The sequence below is a fragment of the Aspergillus fischeri genome, genomic scaffold, assembly GCF_000149645.3.
Source record: "Aspergillus fischeri NRRL 181 1099437636252 genomic scaffold, whole genome shotgun sequence".
NCBI lineage: Eukaryota > Fungi > Ascomycota > Eurotiomycetes > Eurotiales > Aspergillaceae > Aspergillus > Aspergillus fischeri.
The window spans coordinates 1,903,467-1,926,434 of NW_001509768.1; the positions used below are offsets into that span (position 1 = coordinate 1,903,467).

General features: G+C 50.0%; 7 protein-coding genes across 7 annotated transcripts, besides 1 other annotated feature; 4 read left to right on the top strand and 3 right to left on the bottom strand.

Annotated features, from left to right (window-relative positions):
* Positions 1 to 361: 361 nt before the first annotated feature.
* NFIA_068280 (coatomer subunit alpha) lies at positions 362 to 4,418 on the bottom strand (the record flags this gene model as incomplete). The annotated part of the gene is made up of 8 exons (XM_001263555.1): positions 362 to 613; positions 674 to 1,761; positions 1,812 to 2,407; positions 2,468 to 3,434; positions 3,494 to 3,829; positions 3,883 to 4,202; positions 4,262 to 4,311; positions 4,389 to 4,418. The coding sequence occupies 8 exons, from the start codon at positions 4,416 to 4,418 to the stop codon at positions 362 to 364; spliced, it is 3,639 nt and encodes a 1,212-aa protein (XP_001263556.1).
* A 1,102-nt stretch (positions 4,419 to 5,520) lies between these two features.
* On the top strand, positions 5,521 to 6,539 carry NFIA_068290 (DUF1917 domain-containing protein; the record flags this gene model as incomplete). The annotated part of the gene is made up of 2 exons (XM_001263556.1): positions 5,521 to 5,590; positions 5,653 to 6,539. The coding sequence occupies 2 exons, from the start codon at positions 5,521 to 5,523 to the stop codon at positions 6,537 to 6,539; spliced, it is 957 nt and encodes a 318-aa protein (XP_001263557.1).
* Positions 6,540 to 6,684: 145 nt separating this feature from the next.
* On the bottom strand, positions 6,685 to 9,135 carry NFIA_068300 (sterylglucosidase 1; the record flags this gene model as incomplete). The annotated part of the gene is made up of 4 exons (XM_001263557.1): positions 6,685 to 7,329; positions 7,396 to 7,714; positions 7,761 to 8,692; positions 8,752 to 9,135. The coding sequence occupies 4 exons, from the start codon at positions 9,133 to 9,135 to the stop codon at positions 6,685 to 6,687; spliced, it is 2,280 nt and encodes a 759-aa protein (XP_001263558.1).
* Positions 9,136 to 9,749: 614 nt separating this feature from the next.
* NFIA_068310 (SKI complex subunit tetratricopeptide repeat protein SKI3) lies at positions 9,750 to 14,123 on the top strand (the record flags this gene model as incomplete). The annotated part of the gene is made up of 3 exons (XM_001263558.1): positions 9,750 to 9,865; positions 9,924 to 10,124; positions 10,181 to 14,123. 3 exons carry the CDS (start codon positions 9,750 to 9,752, stop codon positions 14,121 to 14,123), a joined length of 4,260 nt encoding a protein of 1,419 aa, XP_001263559.1.
* Positions 10,822 to 10,845: a microsatellite.
* A 420-nt stretch (positions 14,124 to 14,543) lies between the features above and the next one.
* NFIA_068320 (OB fold domain-containing protein) lies at positions 14,544 to 15,293 on the bottom strand (the record flags this gene model as incomplete). The annotated part of the gene is made up of 1 exon (XM_001263559.1): positions 14,544 to 15,293. One exon carries the CDS (start codon positions 15,291 to 15,293, stop codon positions 14,544 to 14,546), a length of 750 nt encoding a protein of 249 aa, XP_001263560.1.
* Positions 15,294 to 15,564: 271 nt separating this feature from the next.
* Positions 15,565 to 16,449, top strand: NFIA_068330 (COG1/VPS51 family protein; the record flags this gene model as incomplete). Its single annotated transcript, XM_001263560.1, has 1 exon — positions 15,565 to 16,449. The coding sequence occupies one exon, from the start codon at positions 15,565 to 15,567 to the stop codon at positions 16,447 to 16,449; it is 885 nt and encodes a 294-aa protein (XP_001263561.1).
* A 2,007-nt stretch (positions 16,450 to 18,456) lies between these two features.
* NFIA_068340 (karyopherin MSN5) lies at positions 18,457 to 22,696 on the top strand (the record flags this gene model as incomplete). The annotated part of the gene is made up of 10 exons (XM_001263561.1): positions 18,457 to 19,536; positions 19,593 to 20,064; positions 20,117 to 20,241; positions 20,292 to 20,363; positions 20,419 to 20,643; positions 20,699 to 20,802; positions 20,858 to 21,116; positions 21,173 to 21,315; positions 21,365 to 21,963; positions 22,023 to 22,696. 10 exons carry the CDS (start codon positions 18,457 to 18,459, stop codon positions 22,694 to 22,696), a joined length of 3,753 nt encoding a protein of 1,250 aa, XP_001263562.1.
* Between the last annotated feature and the right edge of the window lie 272 nt (positions 22,697 to 22,968).

Here is a 22,968-nt window from a genome sequence, read left to right on the forward strand (position 1 = left end):
GGCATATTGTACTTATAGACGACTCGCTAACAGAAAGATATCTCTACTCAATATTCGAGCAAGGGAAGACTAGCTCGTTTGAGCGAACAGACACACTTTTCCCTAGCAACATCATGCAAAGCACTTAAGTCTGTATCATCTCGATTGGAAGATATCGCAAAGGTGAGATATAAATAGAAAATCGCTGAATGAAAAAGGCGCAACGGAACCACACATCTAGAATGCAGAAGGCGTCCTCGTTCCTTGACGCCCCCCCAAAACAAACCACTTCCCGACTATGGAGAATATATTTTATGGGTGGAAATCATCAAAAGCAGGGAGATAATACAATTGCGAAAAGCCCATCAATACATTATCTTTACTACTGGCCGGGAACGAACAGACGTAGACCGCTAGCCGGTGCTCCAATCTCCGTCACTTCAGATATCCGACACACGGTACCCTTGTACTGTTCATGATACTTGGCGCCGGTGAAAGGATCCGACACGCTAGGAGAACCGCCGTAGATAGGAGTGAATGAGGCGGCGCAGATGTCAAATTCGGCGAACTGGTCGAACTCGATATCGATCTTGTCTTGCGGGCTACGCTCGCACTGTGCCTTGATTTTCTTGGCCTATAGGTTGGATTAGTATCGCATAGAACACAGCGATTTGAAAAAGCACAAAAGGCTTACCTGATCAAGAAGCTTAGCCGAGCCTCCGTTGGCCAACATACGGTTGGCAAAGCTCAGGGCAGACGAAAAGTTCTTGTTGGCAAAGGCAAACTTCATTGCAGCCATCAGTGCAAGCTGACGATGAGCGACCTCCAGCTTGGGGATGGTGAAGTAGGCAGAGAGCTCGAGACTCCTCTTGAGGTTCTCGGGGGTATCCGTTGATAGGGAGCGGCGTTCAAGTTCGATAGACATGGCAAGAATGTATTCCCGAGCAGTCTCGATAATCTTCTTCGCCTGCTCGACCTCGGCTTCGGATGACACGGTGTTGAGAAGAACAGAATGCAAAATTCCCTTGAAAATCTTCACACCATCCTCCAGTCTGTTAGCTCTCATTGCAGCGTAACCCTCCTGAAGGTCGACGTTGGCAATCGTCTCAAGATCCTTGGGTATAATAGGCAGGACTTTGCGGCTGTCAGTCTCCTCAACAGTGCGTCGCACGTAGTTAACCAAAGGAGGAAGCCCGGCGGTGGCGGGAAGGTAAGTCCTGGACGCCTTATATACTTCGAGGAAGCGACTCTTGAGAGGAGCGAAGTTGACAGCACCAACTTGGCGATTGAGAAGTTGCATGGCGGTATCGAACGAACCAGCAGCGACATGATCAGCCGCCAGGGGAGAGTTGCGAGCCCAAAGGTCGGCCTCAGAGCTGCCTGCGCCAGCCTCTGCGCTGTCGACGTTAACGAAGTCGACATCCTCCTCCACGTTGATCTCTTCACCCATGTCCCAGCCGGCAACATCTTCCTCTTCATCTTCAAGAGTCTCACGGGCCAGAACGGCCTCCTCGCCTTCTTCCTCGGGCTCGAGGCCAAGGGCGGCAGCCTCCTCATCTTCCACACCCACTTCTCCAAGCAACGCCTTCTCAAACGACGAATGAGCTGCAGCCTTAACGGGCCAATTCGACTTAAAAGTAGGGACAATGGGCTGAGGCACCCGCAGGGGCTCCTCGGTTGTGGGAAGGGTGATCTGATCTTCGGTCAACCCGCAAGCTTCGAGAATGGATTCAGCCTCTTCAGTCAAGCCGTGAGACTTGGCGGTGAGATAGGCGAGAGGGTCTGCTTGAGAGTTAGTCGAGTATGGTCACGTTGATCACAAAATCACTTACACAAATCGACTTCCTTGAACATCTGAATCCGATCTTCAACATCGCCACGGTAGATAGCATTCTGGAAGCGAGACGTGAAGTCCCCGCGATGCTCCGCAATCTTGGCCATCCTGGCCAATTTTTCAGAATCACCGGTGGACAAGTAAAGGAATGAAAGCTTGTCGAAGTTCCTTTGCTTCTGATACGTCATCTCCACAGTTTGATGGTTGCCGTGAGCCAGAGCTTCCATTCCCAGTCTGCTCCACAACTTCGGGCGGTCCAGCTCGCGTGCCATCTCGATGGCAACTTCCAGGTTGCCACACTCGAGAGCAAGCTCAAAACGAGTCTGAGGGTCCTGCACGAACTGCAGGGCAATCTCAGGGTAGCCCTTCTTTTGCAGATACGAAATGATGCTTTGCCCGACCAAGCTAGAGGTCTTGATGATCTGCAGCATCTCGTCGTAGTTGCGCTTGACCAGGGCGAGCTTGAAGCGGTACTCGGTAGGATCAATTTCGAGAACTCTGGGCTTGGCATTGCGATCCAGACAGTAAACGCTTCTGCCCTTCACCTTGACGAGGTACACGGTGTGGTCCAAAGTACGGATTATACCGTTGTCGCTACAAGTTTGTTAGCATCGGCATCGACATCAGCTAATGAAGAGGGAAATCTTTACATACCCATTTAGAAGAGAGTATTTGACGTGGTTCAAGGTCGAGTAAAGAAGGACGCCTGCGTCATCCCACGCCGCGCTCTTGATGCGAATGGTCTCGTGCAGGCTGCTCACTTGCTCGAGAGACTTGGTAACAATAGTAACATTATGCTTGCTGAGCAAAGCAGCATAGAGCCCGTCATTAGACCAAACAACGTACTTGACACCGCTCACTGCAAGCTCTGCCAGCTGCTTCTTCTGTTGGATGTCAAAGAGAACCACGGAGGTGGGTGTAATGAAGAGCAGAGCTCCGGTTCCGCCAAAGTAAATATCAGTAGTTCCAGAAGGCGGCTTAATAGTTTTTGTCGTAGAGTTGCTCAGATCCTTGATGTCCACCTGTTGATTGGCCTGGCTGAAGACAGCAAATCGATTACGGGCGACGAAGACGGCGGAAGAAGCCTGGCCGCGCTTGACGTCTGTCGGCTCGACTGCGCCAGTTGCATCCCTCGGAAGGTGGATCAGCTCGTACGCACCACCGTCGGTGGGAGATGTGACGAGAATGGCGCGCTCAGCTGGGTTGTAAGAGAGAGTTCTTGGCGGCACCCAGGGTGATCCTAACTTGCGTAGTGAAAGCATCGGCGGCGACTCAACATTCTTGGCAAAGTCGTATGATTTGACATGCTTCTCCTTGGTGATGTAAAACAATTGGTTTTGGTAAACGGCCGACGCGGGTCTTTCTCTCTCCAGCTTGAAGACCATGACGCCGGTGTCGTGACCAGCTGCAAAGAGGTTGATCTCGGGGTGGGCAGCAATGACCCAGAACCGATCCACGTCACGTTTGAAAGACTGTACCGAGGTTCTCTTGTTCAAATCCCACACTCGAATGGTCTTGTCTTCGCCGACGGAGAGGATCAAATCCTGGTGGGGGTGGAATAGACAAGCGGAGGCGTTCTGGAAATGACCTCGGCATGTATCGACTTCCCAGGCTTTCGTGTCTACACTATAGTGTCAGAAAATCATTTGAACAAAGAACAACAGCATCTTTGCCACGTACCACTCATTCTCCACAGCTTGACAAGGCGATCGTCTCCCGCGGAGACAATCAGAGGTAGAGTTGGGTGGAAAGACACCCAGTTCACACCTCGGTCGTGGCCCTCCAGGACAAATTTCACAACAGCGTCAGTGTTTCCAAACATGTCGGCCTGGCTTGGGTTGGCTCGAGCCATCTGGTCTTCGAATGTCATTGATGTCGGTGCCGAATGCTTCTTTCGCAGCCCGGAAATATCCCAAATGCGAACAGACTGATCAAGCGACGCGGAAGCGATTAGGTCCTCCGTCGGATGGAACTGCGCGCACATCACATAATGGTTGTGGCCTGTCATTGTGCAGACTGGAACTCAAGTCAGCCTTGCTTGTCGGGACAAATGGTCGGAGCCCACTTACTCAATGATCTGTTCTGCCAATTCCATATTCTTATTGTTTGATCGTCGGAGGCAGAGAGGATCCAAGGAAGTTCTCGGTGGAAGAATACCGTGCGCACGTAGTCGAGATGCCCGTTCAAGGTGAAAAGACATCTCCGGGTTTGAAGACTCCAGACCTTAATCTTGTAGTCGTCGCCTCCAGAGACGAAGAGGGGTTGTGTCGGGTGGAAGTCGATGCCGCGGACAGGTCCATCGTGCTCTTCAAAGCGATCAATCAACGTTCCCATGCGATAATCCCATAATTGAATCGTCGACGAGTGGAGTGAAACAAGGATCCATGGTCTGTTCCAGGGTCAGCGTCTCTCGATTGCAACGCGTTAAGCAGTCCATCCAGGACTGACCGTTTAGGGTGAAAAGCAATTCCCTTCGCACGAGACGACTTCGACTCGAACTATTCGTAAAGCAATTGTTTAGTTGAGTGGCTTGGTTTGCGCGGGGATAAGGGGTAACAGAGGGGGAGCAACGTACCTTGGTAAGCATGTTTGGGGAGGACTGCATCTTGGAAAGCTGGCCGGAGCCGCACCATTCAGTAGCAAGCTCCGCACACTGATATAAAGAAGATCACAGACGTGATCACCTCATCCACTGCCACAGGGTGAATGGATAGGAGCGAAGCGAGAAACGTCTGGACTATGGGGACAGATAGTCTGGACACCTAACGATGGCGGTAACGTGGACTTATTGAGGTCGGGTGTGTTTCCAGGCGGCGAGCCAATAAGCGAGTCCCGTGGTCCAATGATGGGCCCGGCGGTGAGAAGCTGCCAGGTACACCGATTTTGAGCCTCTGTAGGAGGTACGAAGTATCGCAGTAATAACTTCATGCTTTCAATTGACAATTAGAGATCTCGGTTAGAGGTTGATAATGTCTGAAGACTAGTCTTTCATCGTTGGCTACTCGGGAAGGGTTGTGTGGCTACGACACTCTCTATCGAATGAAATTCCAACTCCACTGCTGGGAAAGGCAAAACCCATGCATTGGAACAGATTATATACTTCCACCCTCAATCCTCGGACTAACGAACAGGAGCAATCAATGTCTAGAAGAACCCACCTTTTTCTCTGCTCACTATCAGGCGTTTGAACTGATCCAACAATTCCAGCATTTGAGATTAGGGGCAACGTCGAGCTATATCCTCTGTTGGGAGGCCAATGTGTGATGCATACACCGTCAGCTACTATGGATATCCCCCTGATCGGAAATATACGAGACCTTGACTTAGCAATCACACTTGCAGATTATATTGGTCTTTTGAGAAGAAGGTCGAATAAATGCAATTTCGTCAATCTGAAGCTCAGTTGATCGCATCCTACCTGTCAGGTGGGATATTGTTGAGCACTGATTAGACTCTTTGTCCAAGTACTTGACTTCATGCTGGCTGGAGGCTAGGTCTAGTCTAATTGCGAGTTCAGACAGGGATATCTAGCTCAAAAACTTCTGGCTTCATTCTACATCATCCTCTTCCTGCTATTGTCTCGTTTATAGTGGTCGTATGATGGTATCTGCACCGCAACTCCACCTACGATAAGACTGACGTCGTGTTATCAGCAACCATCGCATTCATCATTTCAACCAAGGTACCCCAGCATCAAAACTAACACAATGCCAAAGTCCCGTCAGGTCACGAATGATGATCTTGATGAGATATTTTCCGATGAGTCCAGTTTCTACGGTACAGATATCTTCGCGGATCTGGTTTTAATGTCGATATATCCTAACTATTGAGAACAATAGGCGATGACGCAGAGAAATCCCGTTTGGAAGAGCTAGCCCAATCCTACGATCCAGTACCGTACTGGACAAACATCCATCCATATCTGCTATCCACAATTCAGCATGGATTACGAGCTCCCAAGGCCCTCCCTACAGCCTCCGATGGCGACCAAACTAAAGGCGAACCGTCTTTAGATACAGACCTGCTCGCCGAGATCCCTGCCACAACACTGCGCCGCAATGCGCGCAGCCCAAAAGAGCCCGTCAACGACTTCATAGCGCGCCTGCCTCCATCTACGACAAAAGAGAAAGACGTCGGGCCATGGATATACGTCACGAACCCGCACCGTAGAATCGATCCAGACGAGCAGGCTATCGCCAAACTGGTCCGTGAGGGAGCCGAACTACTTCACAGATTCGAGGACCAGAAAGCAGAGCTGGAAGCGGAGCATGATCGCTCGAGGTCTAAATCCAAGGCAGCGCTGACGCGCAAGCTGAACCCGTTGCGGCGGACATTGGAGCAGGATATCTTCGCGCTGGCGCGGAAAACGGGTGTCGTGTCTGGGAAATGGATGATGTTTATAACCGCCGATCGAGTGGATAAGTATTGGGAGGCTGTCGCGACTGGGACCGTGTCTGGGAAATTGGGCGATGCGGCCAAGGTTGCGACGGACGATGGCTCAGGGAGGCCGCGGTTGATCGCAATCTACACGAAAGATTATGCGGATAGGCAGGACGTGAAACGTGTGCTTGAACGGATGGTAGATCTGGAACTTATAAATACAGACGAGAGGCCTATCTACTACAAGTGTGATGCATACACGTACCTGCGCATCCTGAGCGATAACCCATACGGCCTCAAGGCGAGCATGGCCTCCAGTCGGGATGTGTTGGCAGGTAAGGTGTGAATAGTCGAGTACGAAGATATAGAGTAAGATTGAATAATGATGACGATGAAAATGATCAGAGAAGGCAGTAAATCCCACTCAAAACTATCTAAATCTTCTGAGATCCGACACAGATGCAAGTATTCCCAAGTTAGACCCAGTAGCTCTACATCATACTGCATCCGCCTTTCTGGCATTGCTCAAGATACGATAGCTCCTCTCCAGAGACTGTTGGTTCGCCGGGCTTGCGTTTGACGCCCTGAATCTTTATGTTGTGATCACCCTCGGGATGCCACCAGCGTAAGCGCTGACATTTGACGGAATGTATCTCTGGATAGTCAATCGTCCACTCTCCAGCGCTGACAGAAACTACAGTGTGAGTGTCTGGGAAGTGGAAGTCAGGGAGATAAATCTCCGTTGCTGCTTCTTGTCCCAGCCCTTTCTTTTCCCCAAGTAGTCTCATGCTGAATACACAATTCTTGAGATCGAACCCGTACTGCAATATCTGGCCGTTTGTTATGACTGGACTCGGACGAACCCATGCCTCTGCAGCCCGGAACCCTAGCTTGTCCTGGGATGACTGAGAGATCTCGGATGATATAGAGGGTGATTGAAGAGCCTGTTTCAAATCGCGTGGACCCACTCGGTAGCTCTCGGTGTTGCGTTGGCTCTCAGAGTATGCTGGAGACTGAGGATCGTGTTGGGATTCGTTCTCAAAAGCAAGAAGCTTGCCACTTGGCAGTTCTAGATCGTCCAGAGAGTATATCGACAAGTCTTCCCCGTTCCAGTTGTCACCCCATTCATGATTGTTCTGACATATGCGTCAGTTGCTGAATGTATGAAAACTCTCGGCGCGAGGTAGCATAGATATACTTACGGATGTTGTATATAACCATAACGTGAATCCGTTGGCGGTGCTGCCTTCGATTGCGAAATGGTTCGCGTCCATAGCACTGACTTGCCCGCTATAGTCTCCTGTCTTGTATGCATGTCTGTCGTCCATATCGAACGGAATGCCGATCTCCGTGAAAATCAAAGGATGAGTCCCCATATATCTCAAACTCTCATCCCTTAGAAACTTGAGCTGATCACGCAGGCAATTGCGAATCGCTGTTTCCCCAATTTTGACGGCGAATGCGGGCGTGAGATATTTTCCACGAAGGACGCCTATGACATCGACGTTGTAAAGGCGATTCCTGAGGCAGTCAGTAGAATAGTCCACACTCAGGCTGTTTCACTCACCAATGCTTCGTCAATAGAGTAATACCATCGTAATAATGCACAGCATGGACCATGTTGGGGTCGTCGTCAACTGTTCCCTTTAGATCGGGAGGCACCTCCATGACAGGGGGTTGGCAGAAAATGATGGCTTCCGGCCAGACACTCCTGAGAGCATCTCTATAAGCTCTGTAATGCTCCATGAAATACGTATTGGTGAATTTGTCATAGTTCAAAGGTTCACCAGTTTGAGGCTTTTTGGCGAAATAATCCTTTCGCAGAAGTTGATCTGAGGACGGATCCCAGACGCCATGTTGAGCCCAAAGACATTCTCCAAGCTTCCACCCAGGATCCCTGACCCAGCCATACTTGGTGTCATCGTAATCAGCCGGAAGCCACGCGGTCTCGCCCTCGGGGTCCACGAGCTCCCTGCCTGTCTGGTAGGGACCAAATCCGCCGAAAGCCCAGGTAGACTCTTCGCATGCTCTCCCAGAGCCCGTCAACATGCCCTGAAAAGCAGTAGGCGACGTCCCTAACTGCAGTTGCTGCTCAGGTGGAATCACAGAAATATCTTGCACCCCAATCAGCCCTCTATTAGGCTCATTCATGCTTTCCCAGCCAATGACTACTTCGTTCTCGATGTCCCCGGCCTCGTGAATTTTCTGGGCAAAATATCTGCACGCGGCAATGAAATGACCCTGGAGATAGTCCTGAATGTTCATGCCATCTATGATCGCCTTCGGCGCGAAATCCCTGCCTCCATAGAACAACGTGAACATCGTCTGACTGACAAGTCTCGTGTAGTTAGTGCTCCATATCATTTTCGGGAATTCGGCCGGATCATCGAAAGTGTTTTGGACTAGGGCTGCCTCAGTCTTCTTGAAGCCTCTGGGATTAAAACCTGCAGCGTAGAGTGTCCATGCCGGGGCACCGGAACCCCCCGAGAGTCTCGACCACTTCAGGCTGTCAGCTACACAGAGCTCTTTTCTGGGACTAGGTTTCATCGAAAACGTACAACGTCCTGATGCGGATCAAGGAAGACGTAAAATTCATACTGCTTTGCAATCCGAAGAACCTCGATAGTGAATGAGATCCATTCATCGTCATATTTACCCGGGCCCTCATGCTCGATGGCTTCCCAGGTGAAAACATATCTAATGGTATTGTAACCCCATTTTCGTAATCTGGAGAAGTGTGTGTGCGCATCGTCAAGAGAAAATGGTCGACCGACGAATGAGACATCATCGGCATCGAAGAAGCCATCCGACACGTAAGAGGGGATATCGGGTTTCTTGGGATATTTGGCCTCACCGGCTACATTGATGCCTCTCAAAGTGATTTCACGATTGTCAGGGTCCCTGAACGTCTGACCGTCGACTCTAAGCCGTAGCACACCCATAGTAACTATGTGACTGAAGGTCTCGTATGCTGACGGGTGCAGAGAAGGGGAGGACAATATAGGCAGACGACCTCCGCAGCAAATCGACGGTGAGTAGTCCTCTAGGCGAGTATAGTTAATAGGGCAGTTTCCAACAAAACTATCGGGCAGAATCTACCATATGCATAGAAAAGTCAGCAGCAACATGCAAAATGTTTGGTCATGATCAAGTGAATGATCAATGCGAGCACTGACCCTCTGATAGCTTGATGAACTGCTGGTTAATGACCGCCTAACCTGATCATCAACAAGTACTGAGGATCAAACAACAAAGAAAACCTGAGAAAAAAAAAATTCTAACAAATTTGGAAGGTCATATGTCGTTCTTCATAATCTTAAATGAACATTATAGATCAGCAAGCATCACAGAGGTCACTTAGTTGCGGACTGGAGAGAGTACCTCTCTAGGTAGTGATACGAATACGAGATAACGGAGACCACGGGATCGGCCTCTGACGTATCGGCCGCTTGACTTTCCCCACAAATCACACTATTCGTTTGAATAGCCAGCTAGCTGAGAGGCATCCACATCCAAAGCTGCCATTACGGCAGGGCAACGAAGTGAGCTGTCCAGCATGTCAACAAAATCGGCTCTGAAGGCAGTGCGCATTGCGCTGGACTCCAGGGATTTTGAAGATGCTGCCGAAAAAGCCAAAGCGGTGGTGAAGCAAGAGCCCCAAAACTATCATGCGTATGTGAACACCAAGCTTGCTAATTCGACTTGGAGCTAATCTCAATTCTGTGACTAGAAACGTCTTCCTTGGCCTAGCGCTGGATAAACTAAACAAAAATGAAGAATCGGAGCGCGCATATCTTGCAGCAACTCGAGCAAAATCCGACGACAAGACAGCGTGGCAGGGATTGATCAATCTCTACGAGAAGCAGGGAGGCTTTAAGCTAGATGCTTATCATGAGGCAGCTCTGAGACTCGGGCAAATATTCGCCGAAGTGTACGTCTCGTGTTCGACGCTGTATATACGGAGAACAGGTGCTAATCTGATGCTAGTGACGACAAGCACCGTTGCCAGGATGTCGTGGACAAATATATCAAGTTCGTAAAGAAACAGGGCACTCGTTCGCAATATAAGAAGGCCCTCGAACTACACCTCCCAACGAGTCCGCTTTATGTCTACCTCGAAGGACGGATACCACATCCTTCCCATACATACCTCCGCCTCATAGAAATGACAGAATCCGAAGAAAAGGAGTTTATTAATAGAGAAATTGGAGAGCGAAGGACCCGACTCGGTGCGAGAATCGATCATGTAACCATGGAGGTGAAAAGAGAGGCTTTCAAACGTGGGGAGCTTGAGCAGCTATATCGTGGGATCATAGATTGGACCCATGATGACCAAGTTCGACGTACCTACGAAGAAAAGCTTCTCCAGCGAGCCTATGATATACTGATTGTTCTCCCGCCAACCGAGAAGGCCGAAAAGCGTGCTGAGGTCTTGCAAGCTGCTCGCGACATGGTCATCATTAAACACCCCTTTGAGCTGGCCTGGAAGATTGTACTTGAGTGGCAAGACGTTCAAAGCTTCTCAGAGTGGGACCTCAATTTCCTGAAGGACTTCATCGAATTTTTTCCAGAAGATGGACTTACGAAGATTCTGAAAGGCTTCTTAGCCAGTGACCTCTCCCCCTTTCCGAAGGAGACGAAGGAGACGAAGGAATCTACACCAACTGAGGAAGAGACTGAGAACGGAAACGGCGATAATCACGAGCTGGCTGTACAGGATCGCTTGTTAATGATGGTGGAAGGCCTCGAAGCATCTCGCTCCTCTGTCGTCGCAAACCGCATCATGGGTGAGCTTTATTTGTCGCTGGAAGAATACGATAGCGTTGTGGATGTCGCGCGGAAGGGTCTCTCAAATATTACAGATCTCGCCAGACTGACTGGGGTAAGCCTAGTCGACACTACTGACTGCCTAAAAACTCTACTGGCGAATTCTTTGATCTACTACCAGATCCCTCGGCATCACCCGGAAGCTAAAGAAATCTTCGAAGAGATTCTGCAGAGAAAACCAACATCCACAGCCTGTCTGCTGGGCATTGGATTGATTCTCAAGGTCGACGAAGATTATGCTGAAGCCGTCAACTTCTTGGAGCGTGCTCTAGAGCGTGACCCATCTAACCTCAAGATCAGGGGCGAGCTTTCGTGGTGTAAGGCTCTCAATGGTGACCTTGAGACTGGTCTGCATGGTCTTCAGGATGTGCTCGCCGAGTTACAAGACATAGAGTCGCCAAATCGCGAATTTAAGAGCGAGATCCTTTACCGTATAGGTTATTGTCAATGGGATCTTGATCCATCGCCAACCGCGCGCAAGGATCGCAATGGTGCTTATGCCAGTTTCCTTGGATCCATACAATCCAACATCAACTTTGCCCCTGCATACACCAGCTTGGGTATCTACTATGCGGACTATAAAAAGGACAAAACACGAGCACGCAGGTGCTTCCACAAGGCGTTTGAATTATCCGCGTCCGAAATCGAAGCTGCTGAACGGCTCGCGAGGACCTTCGCAGACCAAAAGGAATGGGATCTGGTTGAAGCCGTGGCTCAGCGCGTCGTTGATTCGGGCAAAGCAAAGCCTTCACCGGGCTCGAAGAGAAGGGGCTATAGCTGGCCATATGCCGCTTTGGGTACTGTTCAAATGAACAAGCAGCAGTATGCTCAAAGCATCGTCTCGTTTCAAGCAGCTCTGAGAATCTCACCAGGCGACTACCACTCGTGGGTTGGCCTTGGAGAAAGCTACCATCACTCTGGGAGATATATTGCCTCTGCGAAAGCTTTCGATCATGCTCAGCAATTAGAATCAGCTCTTTCACCCGATGAAAGAGAGCATATTTGGTTCGCAAGATACATGCTCGCCAATGTAAAACGGGAGCTCGGTGAATTTGAAGATGCCATCTCACGCTATGAGGATGTTTTGAAGTTCCGACCGAATGAGCTTGGGGTGACTATAGCGTTGCTTCAGACCCTCACAGAAAGTTCTTGGAAGAGCCTCGAATCCGGCTTGTACAATGACTCTGTTGAACTGGCGCGCAACGCCATAGTCGTTGCAGCATCGCTTGCGAAGGAACGTGTGGACATTTTCAATCTGTGGAAGGCCGTTGGTGACGCCTGCTCTATGTTCACTTACGTCAAAGGAAAGGCGAGCAAGTTCCCAGATCAGGAGGTGAAGGCGCTACTTACAACTCAAGTTGAGCCCTCGGCTTTCGATATATTCGCCGAAATAGACGAGCTTGACCAAGGTTGTTTGTCGCTTCTTGATGAGGATAGTGACACCATCAGTCCGTCAGATAAGTGTATATATGCCTCAATTCTCGCATACAAGAGAGCTATTCATGTCTCGGCGCAAGATGTACATGCCCAAGCAGTCGCCTGGTACAATCTGGGATGGGCAGAATACAGGGCTCTGAGATGTGTCCAGGTGCATTCTGGCAACAAGGGCAAGAAGCCGACACGCCGGTTCCTGAAGACAGCAATGCGTTGCTTCAAGAGAGCGATTGAATTGGAAGCCGGCAATTCGGAGTTTTGGAACGCCCTGGGTGTGGCAACTACAAATATGAGCCCGAAGGTTGCCCAACATGCTTTTGTGAGAAGTTTGCATTTAAACGAGAGAAGCGCACAAGCGTGGACAAACTTAGGGACGCTTTACCTCATTCACAATGATATTCAACTCGCCAATGAAGCTTTCACGCGCGCGCAATCCACCGATCCGGACTACTCTCTGGCCTGGGTTGGCCAAGGATTCCTGGCTTTGCTATTTGGGGACCCACATGAAGCAAGAGGTCTTTTTGAGCATGCCTTCGACATCTCCAACTCCTCATCCGCATTGCCGAGGCGCCAGTACACGCTCACCTTGTTCGACCGCCTCCTCTCAGACTCTTCAGCATCGAATGAGATATCACAGCTCATTCAGCCGTTGTTTGCGCTCCTGCAACTTTCCTCTCAAGACCCGTCCAATTTACAGTTTATGCATCTTACCGCTCTCATGGCCGAGAGAATTGGCGAGCTTTCAGATGCGGAGACTAGCTTGCACGTCGTCTGTTCAGGTGTCGAGGCGGAGTATGAGGTGTCTGAGTCGAGCTCGTCGCTCTCTAGATACGCACAGTCGAATGCAGACATGGCCCGTGTTCTTCTTGCACGCCAAGAATTTGAGCAAGCAGTAGAGAAAGCGGAAATTGCTCTTACCCTGTCTGGTGAAGAAGACGCGGAGAAATTCGACCCGGACGCAAACAGAAAACTACGTCTGTCAGCTCATCTCACTGCTGGATTGGCGCATTATTACTTGAAGTCAATGGACAACGCGATCGACATGTTCCGAGACGCCTTGCAAGAGGCGGATAATGCACCGGAGGTGGTATGTCTCCTAGCACAGGTTCTGTGGGCCAAGGGTGGTGATGAGGAGCGGACCGTGGCTCGTCAGCAGCTGTTTGACTGTATGGAAGAACACCCTGACCATGTTGGAGCGGTGTCACTTTTGGGAACGATTGCGCTACTAGATGACGACAAGGATGTCTTTGAAGCAGTTGCTTCAGATCTTCAGAACATGATCACCAGAGATGAGATTGATATCCACGACCGGACTAGGTTGACTAAGCTGTTGACGGCGATCTCTACTTTGGGCCTGACTGAGGACTCGCAAATTCCAGAGGACCTCAGACGCCATGGAGAGGCCACGGCTGCCGTCATGAGATCGCCAGGTCAGCCACAAGGCTGGCAGGAGCTAGCAACAGCATCTCAGGAACTGTATCCCGCGGAGATGGCTGTTGACAGAGCACTGCGAAGTGTTCCACCACGGAGCAATCTGGATGCTGTCGACCTCTGTGAAGCGTATGCACAGACTGGCAAGGCAGGTGATGCCATCAAGGCGATTATGGTGGCACCATGGAAGCAATGTGGCTGGGAAGAGCTCAAGTATGCTGTGTCAGAATTAGTCTAACCCCTTTGATGACCCAAGGGAATGTTGTACTGTAGATATTAGACACTTTAGATGCTTAGAAATACGTACCTTGTGTACACAACCAATCAATGCTACGATTATGCTTCTAAAGCAAAGCAGGCCTTGTTCTTGGCGCTTTCGGGTCAAGGTAGAATCATGGCAAGATAGCTTGTCGCCATTTCTGTAGAACAAGGTTTCAGTAGCTCACTAGTGCACAACGACATCCACGTTCAAGAAAGGCATGCAATGTACCCTGGTGGATAAAGCCATAGGCATGACCGAGTATTATGATAGAGGCCACTTGATGTGCAGACTTAGATGACCCAGGCTTGCCTTCTTTGACAAACGGAGATCGTGCAGAGAAAGTCACTAGATCTCCGGATGTGCCGCTTCAGCGCCCCTTGAATCTTATGTTTGGGATCACGACACCTGCGACCTTTCCATCTCTGTAATCCGAGCCGTTAACTTGGCCTTCCTTCCCTCTTTCCATGCTTGGTCCAAAGTCTCAATCTTGCCTCCAAGCAGGGTTACACATTCAGGCGTCAGTAGAATCATACCCCGGGCGACCGTCGCATCACGCAACAGGAGTTTCGCGCCAATGGGTATCTTACCCAGCCCAATGCCTTCAACGCGTTTCAGCTCGATAGCTACGGCTCGAGTCCCTGCCGCATCCTGTAGTATCAATCGATGAGGGCCATTGCTAGTACTTCCGACTCCGCTTGCCGCTGAATTTGCGGTCCTGTTATTACCAGCACGTGCTGCGCGCTCCTCACTGTCTTCGTCCACGTTGACTGTCCGCACGATCTCGCGCCCCCGAATAGCCTCGCCGCGTTCAATACGCTCAATCGCTTCGACTTGACTCCATAAACTTGTTCCGATGTCTTCTATATCCACGATTTGCAAGGGGACTGGGCCTTGTAGACACCTTTCTTGAACTGAAGTATCGAATATGTCAACAGGGAGTAGGAATGATGGTGTCCTTGTTGATAGCGATTCCCTGAAATCTGAAGCGAGAATCCGGAATAGAGCGGTTCGAATAATGGCAGAAAGAGGGACATTGCGCTGAGATGCTGTTGATGAGGAGATGAAGTTATTCAGCCAGGATTGAGATACGGGGAGGGATTTGCTGTTGAGTAGTTCGGCAGATATTTGCGCTTGGATGTTCGCCATCGTGGTTGCAGACTGTATTTAATTCAATCGGCAAATGTACGAGTATACGCAAATCGTGTCATGCCTATATTGATTGCACATATTGCAAGCCGACTAATATCTGAAAGGTGAAGCTATTCTCGATTTCTGATCGAATCTGGTTTGGGGGAAGCACGGACCACTGCTTAACTCCGTCTCCTATCATTTACGTTTCTCCTCCGACTGTCATATCATTTCGACAATCACTTTGGTGTCTTTCGCTCGCCACAGAAAGTCCTGCCCTGCCCTCATAATGTCGACACTCTCGTCTCCCCGTCCGTCGATTGCTTCCTCTCGCGCACACTCACCCACGCCAGCATCATCACGCCGTCCATCTCTTGACACTTTGAATACGAATGTCGGCGGAGGTCTAAGTGCCTCGTCAACCCCTTCTACAGCCCGAGCCGTCTCTCCATCTCTCCATCCAAGACGCAATCGCACCGCACTTCGGGACTATTACAATTTAAGGCCTTCCGCTGCTGATCCCTCAGGCAATGGAAGCAACTTTCGCTCCCGCAGCATCCCCAGACACACCGATGCCGGCGACATGTCCAGTCCATCATCAGTAGTAGCTTCAGGAACAGAATTGGATAGCCCGGACTTCGACCCTCAACGTTACGTTAATCATCTGTTGGCTACTTCTTCGTTGGCGACTGTGCTCAAGGCGGAGAATACTCTTGTTGGCGATATCAAAACACTTGACAGTGAACGCAAGGCCCTTGTCTATGACAACTACTCGAAGCTGATCCGGGCTGTGGAAACGATTGGCAAGATGCGCCGAAGTATGGACGAGCGTGGCGCTCCTCTGACTATGACGAAGACTCTCGGTCCGGCTATTTCATTTGTTGCCGAAACGGCCACAGGTCTGATACAGGAAGGCGAAGAGCAGCAGCGGCGCATGCGAGAGGCCACGGCTACAGACGGAACGGACCGCCGAAAGGCAGAAAAGGAAACAGTACAGTGGGTTCTTGAAGCACCAAGTCGGCTACAGAAGCTTCTGTCCGAGGGCAAGGAGGATGAGGCCACCAATGATTGGGAGGAGATACAGACCCTGCTGGATAAGTGGGAGGGCGTTAAAGGGGTGGCTGAGATTCGTCAGGCCTGCGAGAAGGCCATGAAACGCAATGAAACTCCTTGAGAAATCAAGAAGCACCGTCTCTCAACGAAAGGATTGTGTTGAATGAAATCAACATCTCTTCATCCCGCGTATGAGCATACATTATGACTCGATCGTCTGGCATTGACACCTCTCAATCAATCCTTACATGCACAAGGGCACTGGGACGTGGGCTTCCCTTGCTAAATCAACTCGTGCTTTCCGGACCCACCATCAGGATGCCTTGGGAACCAGGAATCAGCTTCATCCACAAGGACCATGGGGACATTTAGCTGGCGTGATGGCAGCCCAAATGCATGAGTCGCGTGAATATGTATTGCATATGAACCTAGGTCATCGCCGACTGCACACCCTAACGATAACGCGCGCTGGTGGTTGAGACGAGCAAAGACCAGCCATGTATTCCTAACTGAGGGATTGGCCTATTCCGGAGCGAAGCGTTTGCGCACCATGAAGCTGGGGCATTGTGCGTCCAGCCCCAAACAATGCCTTGATCTTATACTCGAATCTATGCATACTTCATGCAGTCATCTATTGCGGGATCGATGCATTCGTATATGCATGGCTTATGCACTTATCCATGCCGGCTTAGATGCGGGTCTTCATAGACATAGAACAGGTCGAGTGCTGAAGTGGGCTGCACCTTTGCAGCAACATTGGGATTGGTCCATGTCTCGCCTCGCTCGGCCTGCGCACGCAGCATGTTAGGCTTACTATCCAGGCACACATTGATGTCAGTGAACCCAGCATCTTCTTCTGAGGTTGTGGTATGGCCTACGCTAGTAAAATGCCAACAACAGTGGAGAACTTTGTGTACACCCTCGCCTACCTCGTCCTCTTAAGATCTGCGCACCGCACCTTGAGGACACGAAGCGAGCCAATCACTTCTCACCAGAAATTTCTATATGAGATTGGTTACATATCACTTCCCAAGGGCTACACGGGGCATTCGCGTCCTGAAACATCATGAAAATAGCCTGTCTATTGAGTAGGAAGCTATATAGTCGAGCCGTCAGGCAACGTGTCAGCATACTCAGCGGCTATCAAGCTTATTCGCCTTGACCTTTCAATCACTAGACTGACTTACATCTCATCTATAGATAATCTGCTTTCAAAGGCAAGCTAGGTATAGCATGAAAGTATTTGTTTGCTGGGGTTGTGCCTCGTTAGTCAGCCCTTACTTTTCTACCACTCCATAAATTCTTATCTCATTAGTACACCTGTACATTATTTAAACTGCCTATTCAGGAAGTGTATCCAGCTTCATTCTTTATTCCTTAGTTGTAGGTCACCACACTCAAGTCAAATGGCCATAGTACGCTAGGTAGATTGTCCTACGAATTTCCGTGTTACAGCCCAGTATGCTGCATTATCAACCACCGTATCACTGCCATCGAAGCATCATGATAGTATTGAGTACACGCTTCTGATGGGTCAATTGTATATTGTAAGGTAGCAACCTGTCTCTTGTAAGCGGTGTGATTGTGAAGCTGGTCCCCTCCGAGTCGGTGTGGTGATTGGAGCGGGAGCGCGTGGAATTTTTCTGAAGCTTTCTTTGGCAATTTGGGTCTTCCCGCTTTCCCCAAGAAATCCATCCAACAACTCCCTCCCGTCTCAAGCACAATATAAGGTATACGAAGTTAAACGATAAGACCTCGAGTTACCGTCAAGGAGTGAGGGTAAATACGTTCCTCACGTGATCTTGGGGAAAGAAGAGAAACAAAGACAGACGCAGATCTCTCTCGTCTTTAGGCAGGCATCTGCGGAGGGCAGAATCGGTGAATCGCCGTGGTCATTCTGCCCGCCATACAAACAACATCAAAACCACTCGTTTATTGTTCTTTTTCCGGGAACAATTCTAAAGAGTGAGAAGACTGCGCAGAAAGCGTGAATGATGCAGGAATTGTTAGTGCAGCCTGAATTGGAAGTGAGCGCTTAAAGAATCCAGTGGGGCACTGAGACCTTCCTTCCTTTTCTGAGCCCATCGTTATATAGTGACCACCATAGGTCTCTGCACTGGTCGACGGAATGGCCGCCCAAGATGAGCTCTCAGAAGGCGGCATGGCTGACCTCGTTCGGGCACTGGAGCTCATCCACAGCCCTTCGTCGACAAATGAGCTCCGCAGGCAAGCCCTGACCTTTGTGGAGTCTCAAAAGGAAAGCAAGCTAGCTGCTCGTAATGGGTTCCTTCTGGCTTCACGGGTAGAAAACGCTTCCTTGGTCCGCTATTTTGGCTTAACGCTCTTGGATCATGTACTGCGTCACACTTCTTTCACCTCCGCAGATCAGGTGGCTATCCTCAGAGACTTTGTTCTCAAGCTTGCTGAGTCAATCCGGCCAGAGGATCCGGCCTATTACCGCAACAAGATCCCGCAGTTATGGGCAGAGATTGCCAAGAGAAGCTGGGGCCTAGACTGGTTGGCAATGGACGAGATTCTTGTGCAGTTTTGGGGAGCCAGTCTTGTACACAAAGAACTTGTCCTGTCTATTCTGGAGACATTGTCAGAAGACATCTTCTACCGCGAAGACACCGTCTCATCCTTGCGAGGCACAGATCTCAACAGAGCATTAGTGGAGATCTGCACACCACTGTCAGTCTTTGAGGAGATCTATCCAAAGCGCGAGCACCATGTTGAGCTTCGGTGTGGGATCGAGGGCTGGCTCGCAAGGACATGCGAGTTCCTTATCTACTGTGTTGAGAACCTGCAAGCTTCCACACAGGCCAGAGACGCAGCGCTCAAAGCTCTTGCAACATTGAAGTCCATCTTAGTCTGGGCAATTCCCAAGGCCATCATATCCGCAAATTGTGTCTCGAGTATCGCAAGGTCGCTTACCTGCAGCGATGAGCAGGTGTTGTTGGTAAGGCACCTCGACCTTTCCCAGCAGCACTACACGAGCAATGCTGAACTATTCATCCAGGCTGCAGTCGAAGCACTGCATGCTCTTTATAGCAGGTCGAATTTCGAAATCGAAGACTTCCAGCCTCTCGTGCACTTGATGTACGAAACAGAGTACTTGACTCTCCTACAGAAATTGTACGAGTGGTCCATCGTTGGACCCGACGACATCGATGATACTAGGTACACGATTTCGAAAAAACTATCCGAGGTAGGAGCTTCTCGACCCAGATGGCTGCCATGATCTCGTGCTAATCTGCGCGGTAGATGCTCTCGTACCTTGCGGGGTTCCTTGAGGAGAAGGGCTTCTCTCTTGAGACCGCACATGGCATGAACCTCACTTTCTTTTTCCATCTCCTAATCAGTGTCATTCAGAACCACAGCTTGACCGTGTCGATACCTGTCCTTCACGTATGGTGCAAACTACTTGCCTCCGAGAGGATCGGGAACACCGATCTGGTAACTGGATTGATTCCCCCTTTGCTTAGCATATGTACTGAGCGACTGATCCGCTGGGAATCACTACCAGCGGACTCTGATAATCCTACAGTAGTCTTTCTGAATGAAGACATTGATACAGTGCCAGAACGGCACGCTTTCGTTGGAAACTACAGGAGATATTGCTCGTCCATCATCGAGACTATTGTCCAGAAAAGACCACAAGATGCTATTCCACATATTCTCGCGGGCGTTGATGCAAACTTGGACAATCTCTACAATGGGGTTGAGCCATTTGATGGTGAGTTGTGGCGGTTTCTGCCGGTGAGTGCTTATGCTAACCTAGGCATCAGTGAAAACGTTCTCCAAGAACTCTCTTTCGTTGATGCGCGCCGACACTCAATTCGCTGTTGTGGAAGCTACACTCAAGGGTTATAACAAATGGGTTTCAGCTCATGGCAAAATGCCCCAACAGGACGTATGTTACTTGCAATGTCGGCACTTTTGCGGTTCTAACACAAAGCACAGGAGCAGAAACGAATAGACTTGGAAAGCGCGCTTGAGACATGGGCTTTGAGTCTGATGCAGAGGAACTACGAGGTTCGCGTTCTATCTTGTGCTTCATCCTTGGCTACTTGACTAACTCTTATTGAAGGACCCTATTTTGAAACAGCGCATCATCAAGCTTATCGTTGACATCTCATCCAGGGCTCTTGACAAGAATCCCAGCTTTTCACTTAAAGTCCTTGAGCATATTCTCATGACTCGTCTCCCTGACTTGGTTGAATACCCGGCTTACTCGGAAGCTGTGAAGGAACTACATGGGCTGGCCAGCCATGAACTCCGACGCCTGGCTATGCGCTATGCTGACTATTTCTCTGTGAGTTGTATTTCAGCGCCTTTGGGATACATATTTCCTAACAAGAAACTGGAAGACGTTCTACGATCTGCTTGAGCCGAAAATCAAGGAAATCACCATGGCCAACCGGGTGGACGACAAACTCCACATGGAGCATACCTCAATCCTCCTAATTATCATGTATGGACACCTCCAATCCTCTTTCTGTCCCTGTAGCTCTGGACTAACTAGTTAGGCAACGTGCCAACAACGTCGATCCATATCTGCGTGAAACCCGGCTGAAGTCCTTTCTGGAACCTATCAGGCAAGCCTGGCAAGAAGAAGAATTTCGGAGCACAAGCTCCTCATTCGAAGGCTTCTGTGACATGCTTGGGCTGCAAAATGTTGGGCCCTATATGCAAAAGAACCAAGCGCAGAAGCTGGAAGACTGGTCCGCGGTCCCGCTGGATAATGAGGGGAAGCAGATTCAGGAAACTATGACGAGGAAGTTTCAGGTACTGAGTCTACGCCCACGTTCGGGACCTAACTTTGACACTAATTCGCACTCCAGCAACTACCTCTGAGGGGAACTAAGACCATGCTCGCAGTCTCTACGGAGAAATTGAAGAAGACCGATCTTGCTTATGATCTTGCGTGCAATATCTGGCACGACATCGTTCCCATTATCTTGCCGGTATTGTTACAGCTTGTCAGGCAAGTACACCATGCCGTTAGAGGTGCTTAGCTGACATATATTCTGCAGTAATGCTCATGCCTTCCACAATCCGGCGAACTGGGGTGGCCTGCCTGATGATATGCGAGGGGTCGTCGAACGTATCCTGACCGACCGGTTCTGGCAGGCAGGCATATCTACTGGCAGCCGCGACGAGTTCTATGCGAAGATCACTGCGTCGCGGTCTTCGCTCGAAGGGTTCGCTTCCTCCGTTCGAGGTAAGGTTCGGGCTGTCCGAGAATCCTGCTACTCAATGCTGTTCAGCATGAGCAGACTGAGAGAGCATTTCTATGGGTTTGCAGAACTTCCAGGACCTCTGTCGCAAGCTCTCTTTAAGGACTCACCACATTTATCCTCTCACCAATTCTCTGTTCTCCTCAATATTTCCAGGTGCTTGATCGATGATTGCCCTGTCCGTTTCCGAGCACAGTTCCTTCCTCCTATGTTGGCAACGCTCTTCACCAACATTGACAGGAAAGTCACAGCGGAATGGGACCTTATCGAGCAACGCAAAGAGGGACTTGCGGACGGGGATTTGACTGACGAAATGAAGTCAGAAAGTATCCTCCGCCAGTTGACTTATTCTGCGGTGCTCATGGTAGCAAGTCTTTTGGATCCGCAGAGAGGTGGTGCGTGATTTGACATCATGACGATTTGTTGCAGGACATAAGACTAACATCCATTGTAGATCCGGACGACGAGCCCGCTGAGCCTAGCGCGCCGCAACCACCTCCAGCACTTTCCGACTCGATTCGGCACTTTGTTCTTTCTTCGCCGGAAGTATTCGAACCCGTCATGCTCTTCTGTACACATGCTCTTCGCATGCGGGATACGAGATGCTGTAGCATCATCACTCGTGTTATTCGGTCGATCTTGCAGGACTTCGCGCCTCCAAATCACAGCCCAACTGTAGTCACCATCCGCGAGTTCATTTCCTCGGAAGTTCTCAAGGCCTGCATTACATCTGTGCATGAGCCTTACTTTGTTGACATGCAGAAAGACTTAGCCCAGCTGATCGCGTCAATTTGGGTTCTCTATGGCTCGAGTAGCCCAACACCACGCTCGGTGATCCTCAGCCTTCCTGGAATGGATGAACAACGGGTGGCAAGTACGGAAGCCGCGCTTCTACGATCCACGGCAGCACGGCAGCAACGTGCGCTCGTGCTAGACCTTCTTGAAGGCCTCAGGGGCGTGAGTATTGCCGAGCAAGGCAAGATCTTGGGCTCCCGGGAAGAACGCCGCAAGGCACGCAGTGCCTTGCAAGAGAGATACATGAGCAACGAGATGGAAGGCCAACAAATCAGCAAAGTTGACATCAATGACGGGCCTGATTTGGGTGGTGTTGCCGACATGTTTGGTTAGAGCCGTCCGCCAACGACTGGCTCTCTTCCTTCATGTTCGGAACTACTCGTCCTGTACAGTACTAGAGGATGGGAGGCTCGATTCGTAATACCTGCTTGTACTTATTTTTCTCCTATGATTACCCTTTCAATGTCATCAAAAGGATAGAGCTAAATAGATCGCTTTCTATTCGACTTGGAAGTTTCACATAGCAATCTGTTAGACTCGACGCAAATGCATGCGTGTAAAGGCGAAAAGAAACGAAATGCATTGCAAAACTAGGCAAACGCCCC